The sequence below is a fragment of the Rhineura floridana genome, chromosome 22 (genome assembly GCF_030035675.1).
Source record: "Rhineura floridana isolate rRhiFlo1 chromosome 22, rRhiFlo1.hap2, whole genome shotgun sequence".
Taxonomy (NCBI): Eukaryota; Metazoa; Chordata; class Lepidosauria; order Squamata; family Rhineuridae; genus Rhineura; species Rhineura floridana.
Window position 1 is genome coordinate 8,488,265 of NC_084501.1, and position 14,046 is coordinate 8,502,310.

At 45.8% G+C, this 14,046-nt stretch overlaps 1 protein-coding gene across 2 annotated transcripts in view; it reads left to right on the top strand.

Moving 5' to 3' along the window:
- The window catches only part of TAGLN2 (transgelin 2), a 35,461-nt gene extending 26,956 nt beyond the window's left edge, over positions 1-8,505 (top strand). For both annotated transcript variants that reach the window (XM_061605857.1, XM_061605858.1), the window contains exons 2-5: positions 496-718; positions 2,094-2,268; positions 5,043-5,145; positions 7,180-8,505. In XM_061605857.1, coding sequence (XP_061461841.1) covers positions 539-718; positions 2,094-2,268; positions 5,043-5,145; positions 7,180-7,321 — 600 coding nt within the window. In that variant the 5' untranslated portion in view covers positions 496-538 and the 3' untranslated portion in view covers positions 7,322-8,505. The remainder of the gene's footprint in view (positions 1-495; positions 719-2,093; positions 2,269-5,042; positions 5,146-7,179) is intronic.
- The last annotated feature ends 5,541 nt before the right edge of the window (positions 8,506-14,046 follow it).

Below are 14,046 nucleotides of genomic sequence, written 5' to 3' on the forward strand. Positions count from 1 at the left end.
ACAATTTTATCTTATAGCGATCACTTTTAGTATAAATATTTTGTCATTTTAAAAGCTTTTGGGGGGAAAAGTGTAAATAGGTATGAATTAATGAGACAAAACCATAAATATTTTACATACACTTTTAACAATATCGTTCTAACTACTTGTAAGATCCTTCTGTAAGATCCTTATTTGAAACTGCGTCTAGCATGTCCTGCTCTATAACTGGTCACTTTAATGATTGCTCTGTACTGGTTTTAATGGATTTTAAAATATGTTTATATTGACGTGCATCACCCTGGTATATGGGGAGAGGGTGGTGTATAAATTTGGGAAAAAATTTTTTTTCTTTAAAGTGGCAACATAAGACCAGGACAATAGCGCTGGTACCAGAGGGTGGTACCTTCTGTACTTGAGTTGACTGTCAAGTCGTGTGCTCCTGGGGTATTCTGGAGAGCCAAGCTGCTGAATGACTGTCATTTTTTCTCATGTGTGTGTGTCTGTTTGTCTTAGCTCTATCTAGTCTTCGGAGGTACACAACCCACACACGGTCATCATGGCAAACAGAGGACCCTCGTACGGTCTCAGTAGGGAGGTTCAGCAGAAGATTGACCGGCAATATGACCCTGATCTGGAGCAGATTCTCATCCAGTGGATCGGGGCCCAGTGTGGACCGGATGTGGGTCAGCCCCAGCCTGGCAAGGATAACTTCCAGAAGTGGTTGAAAGATGGCACGGTAAGGAACTCGGGGGGGGGGGAGGACTCGATTCACTCTCTCTGCCCAGAAGAAGTTGAGGCTCCCTCTTCTATTGGTCGGTTGCAAACACAAGCAAAGTCTTGGGACGCCTTGAAGGGCAAGTGGATTTATTGCAGTGCTCAGTGGCAGAACATCTGCCTTGCGTGCAGAAGGTCTCAGTCTTCAATCCCCAATGGTATCTCCAGGTAGAACAGGGAATGCCCCTTGTCTGAAATCCTGGAGAGTTGCTGCCACTCGGTGTGGACAATACCAAGCTAGATGGGATGTGCCCCAGCGCTATTCTGACCGTAGCATCTATACACTAAGACATGGGGTGGGTCAGGGTATCTTCCGCTCAGGAGAGGAAATTTAATTTGAAATGTTGTTGTTCTACTCTATGTGGTCAAACTGTGTTTTGTTGTAATATGACCTGTATTTTAATATGTATTTTGTGTTTTCCTTTTACACGTATTTAATTGTGGTAGCCTATGGCTCTGAACAATAAAGATTTCATTCATTCATTCATACCAAGCTAGATAGACCAACGGGAGATGGTCTAACTGCTGAGCTATGTCTCCTTCCCCAACTTGGTTGCACCCGAACTTTCAGCAGTATAGCAGCAGACAGGGTGGCAAACCATTTTCTTGCTGCCCACCAGACAGCTGTGACTTGCTAACATGTTGCCTTTGAGCACTTGTGGCTAGTATATACTATTTAGTTAGAGTAGTTGTACCCCGCTCTTCAGCCAACCCCCCCCCCCTGCCCGAGTGGCTTTACATACAGTCAGTTAAAACAAGACGATCCCTGCTTGCGGGCTTACGTTCTTGGAAACCATGACACACAAGGAAAAAGGGGCAGGGAGGGAAGAGGAAAAAAGGAAACTCGGGCACCAAGTCTTAGATCTCATCCTGACCAGCTGTCATAGAAACAGTTCAGGGGCAGGAGGTACTAGAGGGAGCTGGTCTTCCGGCGGATCTGTTGGGATGAAGCCTTCTCGCTGTCTCTCCCACTGAGACGGCCTGATGGAATGGCTGCTGCCAGGTGACAGACATGTCACTTCAGAGTTGGATCCTACCCCTGAGGAGACGATAGATCTCCATTTTAAACAGAATGGCTGACTGATGGAACAAATATTTATTTGTTAAGTTGCTATCCCACCTTTCCTCCAGGGAGCTCAAGGTGGTGTCCAAACATGGTTCTCCCTCTCTTGATTTTACTCTTGTAACAGCCTTGTGAGGTAGGTCAGGCTGATTTGAAGCCTGGTCTCCCAGGTCGTAGTCTGACAGCTAGCCGCGATACCACGCTGGTTCTTATGAAGGAGGAGAGGGTTGAATGTGAGGCCGCTTGCCGCTAACACCTTCCTTTTCCTGCCCAGATTCTATGCAAGCTTATCAACAGCCTTTATCCTGTGGGCCAAGGGCCTGTGGCGAAGATCCAAGGTTCTACCATGGCCTTCAAGCAGATGGAGCAGATCTCTCAGTTCCTGCGGGCAGCTGAACACTATGGCATCCTAGCCACGGACATATTTCAGACAGTCGACCTCTGGGAAGGTACAAAGCATTTGCTGGAGGGCAGGGTAGGGATAGGATCTGTTGGCTGGTGCCAGTTTGAAACATGCTGTCAAACAGGCTGGCATTGATTCGCGTTAACTCTGTATCTTGTTAGCCGCTTCTTTTACCGATCCATGGTTTTTTTTGCTTGGGAAAAATATTGATATTTTGAAGGGAAATATTGATGTTTCCTTTAAGCATCACTATTTTGAAGGGAAGATCGATATTTTAAAAGGAAATATCGATAAACGATCATTCTTGCAGTCAATGTTTTGGAGGCGAATTCTTTTAAAAAGTCTGTTTTCAAAAATTCGCTGTGTTGAAATCCGATCCTCAGCAACGGAGAATAAGCGAGTTGATGGCAAATTCGGTATCAAATCCGAATTGGGCGGAGTTCTAGCACATCCCTAGGGTGGGGTGAAGAATATAGGTCAGCGGATGCACAAATGGTCTAAGGCAGCGTTCCCCAACTGTGGTCCGCAAGATTCATTCAGGTGGTCTGTGGCATTAGTGTGGATTTGTGGTTGAAGATGGGAGATATTAAACATTCATCCATCATATTAAATCGTATTACATCCATCGTATTAAATATTCATGTTGATTTTTAATTGCATTTTGAGTGTTTATTTTATTGTATTGGAATCTGAATTCTATGCAATATGATAAAATGCAAGGAATAAGCGACACAATCAAAAGGCAATTAAATCATATCGAATCTAGCGCAGCACTTTAAAGTTGCCAGAACAGGCAGAAAAATCATTAAGGGGTCCGCCGAGCTCCTTGGCAATTTTCAAGTGGTCTGTGGTGGAAACCACCAGCTTGCAGGCCAGATTTGGCCCGTAGCTTCCGCTCATCTGACCCACAGCATCCCTGCCCTGCCCTGTTTCTCCTCTGCAGGTTGGCACCAATGTAAGTCCCCCCTCCCACAAGCCTGACTGTTAGAAACGGGGAGGGAAGATCAGGTTTGTGGGTTAAGCCTCCTGCCCCGGCGGCTGTCTTCAGAAAGAGTCTCGCCGCCGCCACCACCAGCAATGAGGCTTGAAAGAAACGAAATTCCTTTTTGCAAGCCTAATTGGAAATGGGGGATGGGGGGAGCCTGCCCGCTTTGGTCTTGGAGACTGGCACGCGGCCCCCAGAGGGTTGTGCTTGGAAATTCCCTCCCCTTAAATATTAGGCAGGCAGCATCTCTGCTATCTTTTTGGAGCCTTGTGAAGACTTTTCTCTTCCAACAAGCCTTTTAGCTTGAGACCTATCCCAGTCTGCGTCTGTTAGAATTGCTTTTAATATGTCTTTAACCCCCCCCTTTTTTTTTTTTAAAAAAAGATGTTTTTAAAGTTTTTATTTTTAAATGTTTTTAACGTCGTTTTGTTTTAATGTATTTTAAGGTCTTTTTATGATGTTTTAAAGTGTTTTTGGTGTTTCTGTTTGCCGCCCTGGACTTCTGCTGGAAGGAAGGGCGGGGTATAAATAAATAAATAAATGGCACTTGTGGATTGAGCAAGACTCTTAGTGAAGGAATTGCTCAATTTCTAACGGGTCAAGGGGAAAGAAACAGAAGTGAGTGCAGAGAAGTGTCCGTTGGCACAAGTATTAAAAAGAATGGATTCAGAATTTTGGCAAAGGCCTGCGTTCACTTTCTTGCAATAAGTTTCTAGCCCTTAGGATCAGTGTTTCCATTTTCCCCCCAACCTGCAGTGGGGGAATTAGGGTTTGAGAGAAAGGGGTGGTGGAGCGCTTTAGTTACTTCTTTTCTTTTACACTTATACCTCTCCTTTCTCCAAGGAGCTCAAGGTGGCGTACTTAGTTCTCCCCCTTTCCATTTTATCCTCACAACGACCCTGTGAGGTAGGTTAAGCTGAGAGGCAGTGACTGGCCCAAGGTCACCTAGGGAGCTTCATGGTTGAGGGGGGCGATTTGAACCCTTGTCTCCCGGGTCCTAGACTAAGCACAATACCACACTAGCTCTCCTGGTTTACATGCACGAGAGCCGAGGATTAATCCCCAGTTATACCCACTGGAAAAGATCTCGGATAGGAGGTGATGAAAGAAGATGCTCTTTTTCTCCCCGAGACCCTGGAGGGCCGCTGCCAATCTGTATTGAGCATTATTGGGCTAGCTATATACTGGTGGTTTGGCCCTTCTTGCAAGGCAGCGTCCAGACGGCTGATTTATTGTGGGTCTCTTCTGCAACATATTCTCGATTGTGACAGGCATAGTGCATTGCTGGAGGATTTATTCTGCTTTAGCTTGTTTTGCAGCGGTGCCGCGTTATTGCCATCTGGAAAGGGCTACAGCACAACACAAGCGGGACAGAAATAAACCAGAACATTTGTGGTGCACATAAAAGTTATGGGATTTTAGCAGGAAGTTACAGGATATGCACTGGCTGGAAGCGACAGTGTGACCAACCCCAAAGCTTTGGCAGGTGCAAACGGTATTGAAAGGTGGATCGCATGTGACCCACCCCACTAGCATCATGGGCACAAATCGTCATGAATGTGCAATAAGAAAGGACTTCTGGAAGGCCTAATATATAACTCCCGCTGCTTCCTGATGATGAGCCGAAACAAATTATGGAACAGCTATTTGGACGTGCCTTGTCTCGAAAGGGAGTGAAAGCTTGCAATCCTTGGCACACCACTTTGGGGTCTCCGACAGGAAGTAGAACAGCATGATGCTCCTACTTAATCCGAGAACGCTGTAAGGCCTTTATGCTGCAATGTGGCTTAGATGTGTTGACGAGTGACCAACTTCTGAATTCTTCTAACCCTCAGGCAAAAACATGGCCTGCGTCCAGAGGACCTTGATGAACCTGGGAGGCCTGGCTGTCGCTAAAGGGGATGGTTTCTTCGCTGGGGACCCCAACTGGTTCCCAAAGTAAGTCCTGCAGCAGGAGAGATGTGTGCACGCGCACATACTTGTGCAAAGTCTTAATGCCGTGTTGGGCTCAGGATGTTAATAGACTTCTTGAGGAGTTCTGGTTTCCTCTTTCAGAACTCGGCGTGGAATTGTGGAGGGGCGGGGACCATTCTTCAGCTGGAGGGCCACATTCTCTTCTGGGCAACCTTCTGAGGGCCACATGGTGGGTGGAGTTGGGAGCAAAAGTGGGCGGGGCAACACATGCAAATTTTGCCTTGCTGCTGTAGGCTAGTTTCTGCGCATGCTCGCACACTCTTCTGTATCCTCCATCTAGACAAGCAGGAGGCATTGTCAAGGGCATGCTCCAAGCCCAGCAACAAATGCAAAGCGGGTCTGGTGAGGTGTGGGGAGAGTCCAAGGGCAACTTGGGGGTCCCCACTCCTGGAACAGTGGCCAGAAATTGCCATTCACCTATCAGTTTTCCCTGCAACTTCTTTAATCCTGAAATGAGATGTGCTAGGACACCTTAAAAATAATAATGCAGGTCTGATAAAGGCAAAGGCAGCATACGAACAAAGAAACAGTAACTTGCTTCCCATACAGCCAAAATACATTGCTACCCTTTTTTTAAAAAAACGGAAAAGCTCTGGAGAAAACACATCTGTGTGTTTTCCTTTTTTAAATCTGGTGCTTAAGACTAAAAAAAAAAAAAAAATGCTGGAAGAATTCCCCTGGGAAACTGGAGCGCCCCACAGGGATGGTTTAAGGTTTGAGGACTCCCGTTTCACTTTCTCTGAGCTTAATGATGGCAGCTATGAATTGCCATTTTAGTTTCCCAGAATGCCCCAGGGTGCTGGATGTACTACTCCTCTGGGGGATTGTGGGAACTTTTTAGAGTGGCAGCTCATAGTCATAGAATCGTAGAGTTGGAAGGGGCCTATAAGGCCATCGAGTCCAACCCCCTGCTCAATGCTGGAATCCAAGTTAAAGCATCCTCGACAGGTGGCTGTCCAGATGCCTCTTGAATGCTTCCTGTGTTGGAAAGCCCACCACCTCCCTAGGGAATTGGTTCCATTGTCGTACCACTCTTAACAGTCAGGAAGTTTTTCCTGATGTTCAGCTGAAATCTGGCTTCCTATAACTTGAGCCCATTATTTCTATTTCACGTTCTGCACTCTGGGGTGATCAAGCAGAGATCCTGGCCTTCCTCTGTGTGGCAACCTTTCAAGTGCTTGAAGAGGGCTATCGTATCTCCGTTCAGTCTTCTCTTCTCAAGGTTAAACATGCCCAGTTCTTTCAGTCTCTCCTCATAGGGCTTTGTGTCCAGTTCCCTGATCATCTTCGTTGCCCTCCTCTGACCCTGTTCCAGTTTGTCTGCATCTTTCTTAAAGTACGGGGTGCAGAACTGGATGCAATAAACAAGATGAGTCACCTGACCTAGGAGCCCCATAACAGGTGTCTGTATCAGCGGCCCTTCCTCCCAAGCAATGGGGCCTTGGCACCTGCCTGAGAGTGTTGGGTGTCAACACCAGGCTTGGGCACACCATAGGAAAAGTGCTCTGCTCAGTTAGCACATCCATTAACCTAAATGGGGAAGGTCAAGGAGAACATAAGAGCCTGGCTGCCAGATCAGGCCCATGGCCCATCTAGTCCAGCATCCTCTTCTCACAGTGGCCAACCAGATGCCATTGTAGCTCAGTGGAAGGGCATCTGCCTTGCATGCAGAAGGTCCCAGGTTCAATCCCAGGCATCTCCAGGTAGGGCTGGGGAAAGACCCCTGCCTGTAACCTCAAAGAACCGCTGCCAGTCAGTGTTGGCAGTACTGTGCTAGATGGACCAATGGTCTGACTTGATGTGAGGTAGCTTCCTACGCATAGGCAAGTTGATATGTGAGCTGGTGCTCCTCCAGGTCCCCTAAGCTGAACAAAGATACAAAGAGACGGTTTGAAAGAAAAAGCATATCGAAAGTTGGATATGCTCCTGCATAGATCTACCGTCATGTAAGTGGCTGGTCTCCATCCCTCACTTCCTGTCCGTCTTCCTCCCCATCAGGAAATCGCAGGAGAACCGCCGTGCCTTCTCAGAAGATAAGCTGAAGGAAGGGCAGAGCGTCATTGGGTTGCAAATGGGCACCAACCGGGGCGCCTCTCAGGCAGGCATGACTGGCTACGGGATGCCGCGTCAGATCCTTTGAGCCCGGCTGCTGCCTCCTTCAAGTCTCCATCATTTCCTGACACCTTATCTCAGAGAATCGCTTTCTGTCTCTCCAACTCGTGCTACCGCCGGAAGCCTTCAAGGAGGGCCAGTAGGAGATGGGCCTTCGATTCCTGCTACTCCCCCTGCGCCTGTAATGGTCAATAGCTTATTTTTATTGACCGCTCCTTTTTTTTAATCCAGATTTTTCTAGAACCAAATCCCCTCCCTCTCTTAGCACACACGACTGGAGTAAAATGCTTTCCTTCCTCCCTCTTCCCTGCCTGCTCTTGATCTCATTCTTTGAGAGGTTTTCACCCGCCTGACCAAAACGTGCATCGAAATACGATGCTGGGACCAAAAAAAAAAGGTTATGTATTTCTTCCCCTCTTGAAACCACCCTTCATAATGGCAGTGTGGTTTCCTTAGTGGCCAAATGTCCTTTTTCCTCTCCTTGAGATCCAACTTAAAAAAAGCCCCTCACTGTTCACATTCCAGGATCTGGGCCCTTAACCTCTGTTCGTTTATCCTTTCAAAGTTCTCTGGACCAACCCCCCCCTCCACTTCTGTGGTCACCCTCTTGGCAGTCTTAACCCCAACAAATTCCTGGTTATATCTGCACTCGTGCTGCATTTTTGGGGATGGGAGAAATCTCTTTCTGTGGTGTTCAGCTGGCGAATAACGCACGTACACACACCTGTACATGCCCCTGAACCCTATAGGAGGCTCAGTTTGGCTGGCAGGACCTCCAGAGATCCAAAAATGCCCCTTCCTGGTGCTGGGTTCAAATTCACTCCTGCTGCAATTCTTGGGTAGCTAACTCATTTGGAGTGCTTTTAACCCCCCAAAAACTGGGGGAGGGTATTTTCCAGCAGTCCTTGCTGTGGCGCTTCTTCCCAGTTCAGCCGGCTACCTGTCTCTACCCACCTCTGAATTTGTCGCCCAGTAGGAACCCCTTATTCTGTACTGCTAGCTCCAGCCTGGGAATGCAGGTACCTCTACTGGCCTGCCAGGCTTTGGGGCCTGGTGGGAACCATCTTGCCTGGTTTCCTCCTCCTCTGAGGCGAAAGGCCCAGCAGTCAATCTGAACATTTAAAACCGTGTGGCATTCTTACCTGTGGAATGTACCCTGCCTCGAGATCACTGATAAGGAATAATAAACATTGCTCAACCCTTTGTTTACAACCCCTGTGTGCTTATCTGGGTGGGGAGGGCTGGACTTCTCTAGCGCAGGGTTTGGAAGCGCGCTTGAGTTTTGAGGATAGGGGTGTGTGGAGGTTTTGGCAAGCCAAAGGGGTTCAGGACGACTGGGCTGTCACAGTCTCTCCTCTATGTGGGGGGCTTTAGGGCTGATCAGCTGATTTATGTGGGGGTAGGGATAGGTGAGAAATTTGATCCAGTTCAGAGGTCAAGCTGAATCTATCAAACTTGCACTTTCCAAAACAATATGAGAATGGAAACGCAGCCGTCCTTCAAAATTTGCACTTGTTTGAATTTTGCACTGCTGTTTGCCAACCCAACTGTGTTTACAAAAATGCACATGTTAGGGGAAAGTGTGCCTAAACACAAATGCATGTGTGAAAATAAGAGGTGTTATACGATGAGAAACGGCTTGCAAAAATGTGTACGCTAGTCAAAGCGGCCTATGAAAGTGTTCATTGGGAGAAATTTGTCCTAAAATGCTGGAGAGTTTTCATGAGGATTTTTTTTTAAAAAAAATAGCAGATTGCTGCAGGAATGTGGAGAACTGAATTTAAGATCGGAAAAATGAGAAACTGAGGGAACCGAAACTGACATATCTTTCCAGCCCTACGTGGGGGCTTTATAGCCCTGATCAGCTGATTTACTGGAGGGGGAGAGCTTCAAAGTGCTATATGTTGTTCTCTGCAAGCCCTGATGATCAGCTGATTCTTGGGGCTTGCAAACCTCTTTGTGGCCCAGCTGTGTTGTTACTCCACCTGCTGTCATATAGGTATGTAGAGCAGGTTGGCGTGGCATGACCAGAATGGCCCCTTGGTCCAAAACTAAGTGAGTTATAAAAAAACACTTTGTGGGGGAGATTTTAAGGGCCATTTCAACAGGTCTAGGGACATGCTGTGTGTGAGGTGGGATGGATTAGGTTGGAAAACATCCTAGAAGTTTTAACTAGCCCAGTAGAAAATAAATTTTCATGGTCAGGACCGCACCAGTCCTGCACAGGTGCCTCTTGGTGAGTTGAGCTCAGTGATCCAACTTAAAAGAGCTGCTTTTGAGAATTTATTCTCATCTGTTTGAAGCAGAGGTGCTGGCGCCTGAACCTGGGGCTTCCTTTATGCAAAGCAATATGCTCTGCGGCTAATGAGGGATGGGATCTGTTGGCCTGGGGCCCGGTTCGAAAGCGTTCAGTCAATCCGGTACCCATTCAAGTTAGTTGGCTAGTTGCTGCTTTTCCTGATCAATTTTTCCCTTGGAAAAGATACCAATATTTCTAAAGAAGACTTTGATATTTTGAGAGGAAATATCAATAATATTATTGTTCTAAATATCAATATTTTGGAGGTGGATTTTTTTTTTTAAAAAATCATTTTTAAAAATAGCTGTGGAAAACTGCTACATTTATTTTATTTATTATTAAATAATAAATAAATGGGCTCCTGCTGGGAGGAAGGGCGGGGTATAAACCAAATAATAAATAATTATTAGATTTATGTCACACCCTTCCACGCAGCAGGAAGCAATAAAAATCTGATCTGCAATGATCGAGAATAAAGGAATCAATGGAAAACTGTATCAAACCCAAACTGGGCAGAATTCTAGCACAGCCCAAGTGCTAATCAAGGACACCTCTCGCCCTTTCGGTACAAGCTCATCGGCTGTCCTCCCTGCCCCCCCCCCCGTTCAAAGAAATATGTCACAAAAAGCACATCTGGGGCATGTACAAAGTATCTCTTCGGTCTGTTGAGCAAATACAACCACTTTCCCACATCCTTCAAAACCAGGTTGGACAGTCCGTGGTCTTTCAAATGTTGCTGAACTAGACGCCCATAAGCCCTGATCATTAGCCATGTTGGCTGGGGGTGAAGGGAGACCAACATCAGCTAATAGCATCACAGAAATGTCGCTCCTACCTTTTAAAATGGGATGGTTGGGGGCTTCTTTTTTGAGGGGAAATCTAAACTGTGGCTCTTTTCTGGTCACTTGCAGCGGGAAGGAATTCTATATAAAAGCCACGCTTGTAACCCCTGGTTCAAAACTTCTTAAAAGTGTTGCATCCGTCATCGTGATTATGATTAACAATAAAATAATTTGTTTTCAATAACTTTCCCACCTCTCACCCCAAGATCCCAGGGCTGGTTTCAGCAATTTAAAAAACACAATATCTGAAGCAGTTTAAAACAAATGAGTCACATGAATCCTAAAGCAAATGCACCTCTTTACTCTGGCCGTTTACACTGGAGATAAGTCTTTTGACAGAAATTGCATGATGCTGCTGGCAGATGCGCGTCTTTGGGGAGAGAATTCCACAGCTTGGAAGCTGCCATCCTTGAACTTTGGAACTACCATGAGGGCCCTTCTGCTGATCCTCACACCTGAGAGGGTCTGTAGGGTAGGAGGCAGCCTTTAGCTATTTGGGGGCTAAGTTGCTTAAATCAAGGGTTCCCAAACTGGTATGCAGGCTTCATTCAAGTGGGCCGCAACCTGTCTGCATTATTCATACTGTATTTTAATTGTATGTTCATTGTTGCTCTTATGCATTTTATTGCTTTGCAGTTTGAAGTCGAGGGTGTGCAAACTGTAAGACGATAAAAGTGCAACGCAAGAAAGAAAAGCAATAAAAATAAAACTTAAAAAACGTATACGGCACCTATCCCAGCACCTGATGATGGCTAGCACAAGCAAAAGAATCATTCAAGTGGTCCACTGAGACCCTCGGCAATTTTCGAGAGGTCCATGGGGGGTGAAAAAGTTCGAGAACCACTGGTTTGGATGCAGCAACTGCAGGGTGTAAAATGTGGGAAAATCCTCTCCAAGGGACAAAGCAATAGCCAGGGCAGGTTTCCAGCTTCTTGGCTGTTCTAAGAAGCCTTGTCCTCAACCAGGAACTGGAGGTTAATTTGTGTTAACAAAGGCTGGGAGTTATGTTTCCTTGGGAACAAGATCTTTTGTTGTCAGTGGGGCTTGCCTCCCTGCCAAAGGCCTTTCCCGGCATTCAATGAGCGATAGTGGCTTGTTTGATTCCAAACTTCTTTTTCGGCTGCAAGGAATCTTTTGCATTGGAGTGTGTCTTATCGTAGGACCCTGGTTCTCTCCCCCAAGATGTTTTCAAGTGTGGAGCTGCTCCAGTCGGGCATGTGTGATGCCTTGGCTGTGGTGTCCTCGAATCGCACCCCTCCCCAATGCTTTCCTGCAGCTCTGTGTGGGAAGACTTGGAGGGAGCTTATCAGCCGTTCATTAGTCTTGTCGCTGAGGCACTCTAGACGTCTCTTGAGTTGTAAGTGGGGCCTGCAACTGTGTTGCGAGGCGGAGTGTTCTTGTTTACTGGCTGAGTCAGCCGTGCACTCATCCGTGTTGCTCCATTCCGACTCCCACCCGGTTTCCATTCTCCCCACCCAAACGTCACCCTTCTGTTGCTGAGCATGCTGAGCCCTTGTTGAGCTCTCGTGGAAGTTCATCCTGCCCCCAGGATTTTTAAAAAAATTGTTTTAATACTTCTGTGAGCACATTGGATTTCCACAAATCTGCTAACTCTTGTGCAAGGATGGTGCCATTTGGGCTACATAATGAACAACACTCACACCCTGAACATTGGAATTAGATGGTAAGGATGGATCCACGTCATGCATTTAAAGGACATCCAAAGGACATAATTTCCTCCCCAAAGAATCCTGGGAACTGCAGTTTTGAATTCACAGAGCTACAGATTCCTAGCATCCTTAACAAGTTTACTCTCTCTCTCTCTCTCTCTCTCTCTCTCTCTGAGTGTGAGTGTGAGTGTGAGTGTGTGGGTGTGAGGGTGAGGGAGAGGCAGAGGGAGAGGGGGAGGGGGAGAGAGAGAAAGAGAGGGGTCCCTATAGCCCAGGGTTGTGTACACACCATACATTTAAAGCACTTTTCTGCCCCCCTTCCAAAGAACCCTGGGCACCGTAGCTCTATGAGGGGTTGGGATGTTTATGAATTCATGTGCAACATAGGAAATGAGCCTTTAGCGTGGTGGCACCTACCCTGTGGAATTCCCTCCCCCTAAATATTAGACAGGTGCCATCTCTGCTATCTTTTCAGTGCCTATTGAAGACTTTCCTTTCTCAACAAGCCTTTTAAGTACAGACCTTATCCCAGTCTGCATCTGTGTTGGAATTGTTTTTTTAATATGTTTTTAAACCCTTTTTTAAAGATGTCTTGAAAGCTTTTTAAGAAATGTTTTTAAAGATGTTTTGTTTTAATGTATTTTAAAGTCTGTTCTTATGTTTTGAAGTGTTTCTAGTGCTTTTGTTGCCACCCTGCGCTCCTGCTGGGAGGAAGGGCAGGATATAAATCAAATAACAAATATATAAATAAATAATTCTGTCCAGTTCGGATTTGGTGTTGAATTTTCCATTAATTTGTTTATTCTCCAGTCGCAGATTGGATTTTTATGTAGCAATTTTCTGCAGATATTTTCAAACACACCTTTTTCAAAAGAAAAAGTCCACCTCTAAAATATCAATTTTAAGAACAATAACTTCATTAATGTTTCCTTTCAAATTACCGATATTGATATTGACATTTTTGTAAGGGAAAAAACAGGTTGGTAAAAGCAGCAGTTATCGGACAAGCAACAAACTTGAATTCATGCTGGCCTGTTAGGTTGACAGAATCCTTTAGAACTGGCACCAGCCAACGGCCCCCGTCCCTAGGTGCAAACTATAGTTCACAGGATATTTTGAGGGGGAGGGGAGAATGTGCTTTAAGTGTTTGGCATGTAAAGATGGGGAAGAAATTTGATTCAGTGCATTTCAAGCCATATCTATCAAATTTGTGCTTTCTAAAACACTATGAGAATCAAAACACAGCCATCCTTTTAAATTTGCATTTTCAGAATTTTGCGATGCAGTTCTTCAACCAACCAATGTTTACAAAAATGGACATACTAGGCTAGGGGAAGTGTGCATTAAATTTTTTATTTTTTATTAGATTTATATCCCGCCCTTCCAGTAGGAGCCAAGGGTGGCAAACGAGAGCACTAAAAATACTCTTAAAATATCATAAAAACAGACTTTAAAATGAATGTATCAGCCAAAATAACATACAAAAATGCATTATATTAGGAGAAACTGCTTGCCGAATGTGTGCACGAGTCAAAACTGTGTACAAAAAAAAATGAGTTTATTAAAATTGCAAGAATGTTAGTGATTTTTTTAAAAAATCACAAATGATTGCAGTAATGTGGAAAACTGAATTTAAGACTGGAAAAATTAGAAGCTGAGAGAATTGAAACTGACTGACCCTTCCATGCCTAAGGATGTGTACTCAGCCCACAAAAGAGGGACTTTTTTTTTTTGCCTGAGGGGCGCATTCCCTTCGGGCAACCTTCCCCGCCGCCATTGGCACATGGCCTCCAGGCCAAAGGCAAGTATGGGCAGACCGGGCTACTTTCCGCACCCCCCCCTCGCCTTCATCTGGATGAGCAATGGGTGTTATCAGACGCATTCTGGTTGGCGACACCACTTGAGGGGGCAGGGGAGGACTGGGGAGCGTTCCAAGGGCCAG